Source organism: Penaeus monodon, chromosome 30 (genome assembly GCF_015228065.2).
Source record: "Penaeus monodon isolate SGIC_2016 chromosome 30, NSTDA_Pmon_1, whole genome shotgun sequence".
In the NCBI taxonomy this organism is placed as follows: domain Eukaryota; kingdom Metazoa; phylum Arthropoda; class Malacostraca; order Decapoda; family Penaeidae; genus Penaeus; species Penaeus monodon.
In genome coordinates, this window is record NC_051415.1 from 4,560,143 (window position 1) to 4,562,586 (window position 2,444).

At 34.8% G+C, this 2,444-nt stretch overlaps 1 protein-coding gene across 1 annotated transcript in view; it reads left to right on the forward strand.

Annotated features, from left to right (window-relative positions):
• Positions 1 to 2,444, forward strand: part of LOC119592481 (RNA 3'-terminal phosphate cyclase-like) — a gene marked incomplete in the record, with an annotated part of 10,949 nt that overhangs the window by 7,611 nt on the left and 894 nt on the right. Inside the window, 5 exon segments of the mRNA XM_037941313.1 lie at positions 295 to 439; positions 1,349 to 1,476; positions 1,726 to 1,879; positions 2,094 to 2,198; positions 2,321 to 2,444. Coding sequence (XP_037797241.1) covers positions 295 to 439; positions 1,349 to 1,476; positions 1,726 to 1,879; positions 2,094 to 2,198; positions 2,321 to 2,410 — 622 coding nt within the window.

The window sequence follows — 2,444 nt, forward strand, 5'->3', positions numbered from 1 at the left end:
TGAGGTGTTTAATTTTTGGGTCATTAATTTTACACCCTTGAGTATGTAATGTCTTTTGTCATGTAAGTAAGAATGGCTAGTTAAAATTAAGATACAAATTTACATTTATAGATATTGATTTTGTAAAATGGACATTTTCTTGTATGTAGGATTTAATTGCTGACAAATTGTGTTAGCTATAATTCACATTTTTTCAAATGCAAATAAGGACATATTTGAATGTATATGAACATATATGTATATATATGCCTTTACTATTTTTGTAGGTAATGTGGAATAATACTCATGTTTCAGGGGATTCTATCCTCAAGGACGAGGGGAGGTATCCCTAGAAGTGAAGCCAGCACGGCAAGGTCTGATTGCTGCAGATTTCACTGACTTTGGGGAAGTCGTATCTGTCTATGGCAAGGCTTATGTGGCAGGAGTTCTCCCTATACGAGTTAGTATACCTTGCATACAGATTATCTAATTGTGTGTGTACTATGTGTTAGGGAAATGTAAAATAAAATAGATTTAAAATATCTAATTATTATAGAGGAAGACGTGCCTGAATAGAGGTTTGCATAACTGGATTTAGGTCAATAGATTGGTGTCAGTTTAGCATTTTGTTAGGCTACGGCTCCACCTAATCCCTCATGTGGGTTACACTCCACAGATTGCATGCTCCAGGAACAAAACATTTTCATTTTGGATGCATGTACATGCCCAACTTCCCACACATGAAGGGATAAATTACTGGTGTGTACAAAATATGACCTATGTCCAAATTACACACTTGTTTCATATAGTTCACAAATAATGTAAATTGACATTTCAGTATAGAGTTAAAATCGCATTACATAGAGTTGTTTGCCATGCTGAACGTACTGCATTTAATCTAACATGCTAAATGCTACTATCTTGTGAAATGTAGATGTGGAAAGTATGGCTATCTCCATTCATTATTCTGTTTGAATTAAGGTCATGAATCTAAAATCTTTTATCCTCAAATGTATCTAATTTAACAGTGAGTCATAGAGCAGAAGCTCACACACTCGTGGGGCCACCTTGTAAAGGATGGACATGTGTAAAGATGAACAAGAAAGCTTTTACCACACAGAGCTGGATGGGGTGGAGCCATAGCCTTATCAATGTATTGGAAGAATTTATTTATCTTCATAGTTTTTCCATATTGATGTTGATATTTGTATTATCTTATGAACAATATATTATCTTTTCTAACTAACACTGCTTTATTTTATCTAATCTTTAAAATTATTGAAAGTCCAACCATGTTAATGCAAAGATGATAATGATACTAGTATGAAATATGGTAGCCAGTTTCCTAAATACTCTAAACTCCCTTTAGGTCGCACACAAAATGGCAGATGCCGCGGAAAACCTTCTGTATCAGAATCTCCCTCAAGGCGTTAAAATTCGCGTTGACCGAATCCAAGAACATCCAGAGACAGCGGTCGGAAGTGGCTCTGGCATTGTGTAAGATGACTGGTTTGATTAATTCAGCATCATTGTTATTGGTTATATTACTGAATTAAGTATAGATGAATTCAGAATTTTCAGATTAGGGTAAAATTGATATTTCTAGAATGCTTTTAGAGACAATATTTAATTTAATTTATTCATCTGTTGTACTGCAAAATTTAATTTGTTTATCCCTGATGAGAGGACGCAAACACTGCACTGCACGATGCCTTTAACCAGTTTCTGCTATGTCACCTGTTGTAGCTTGTGGGCTGAGACTACCAGCGGTTGCATCCTTGGTGGTTCCAGTCTAGGGAAGAAGGGCAAACCTGCGGAACAGGATGGGGAGAATGCGGCCAAAGAGATCTTAGATTGCATCAAAAGGAAGGCGTGTTTGGATAGTCATTCTCAGGATCAGGTATGCAAATATTTGCAATGATAAATAGATTAAGAAGTGAATAACAAATTAACTTATGAAAAAAAGAAAATAACATTGTAAAAAAAAAAGAGAGAGATGTATAAACATAGGAAGGCAAATTATATGAAGAAAAATATGTATTAACTTGTGAATAGGTCAATATCTAAAGAATAGCATACTTTTCTAACTGACTTTAATTTCCCGATTCTCTAAGGTTATACTGTTCATGGCTTTAGCGAAGGGCAAATCCATTATACGCACTGGACCCATAACAGACCACACCAAGACAGCTATACATGTTGCAGAGTTAATGACAAAGGTAATTAGCATAGTATATCCATATTATTCAAGTTATTAAATGTTAATGTTTATCTGTTGAGGTGTATGTGATTCTTTGTTTTATGTATGAAGTTGCTTATTGATTGATTTCTTTTCTTACAGGTGAAGTTTACCATCACAGAAGATAAGGAGAGTGACTGCATATTTATAGAATGTGATGGATTAGGCTTAACTCCTAAGGATAGAAAGTAAATTGTCTAGGTTTACATTACTAGCACCTACTGGA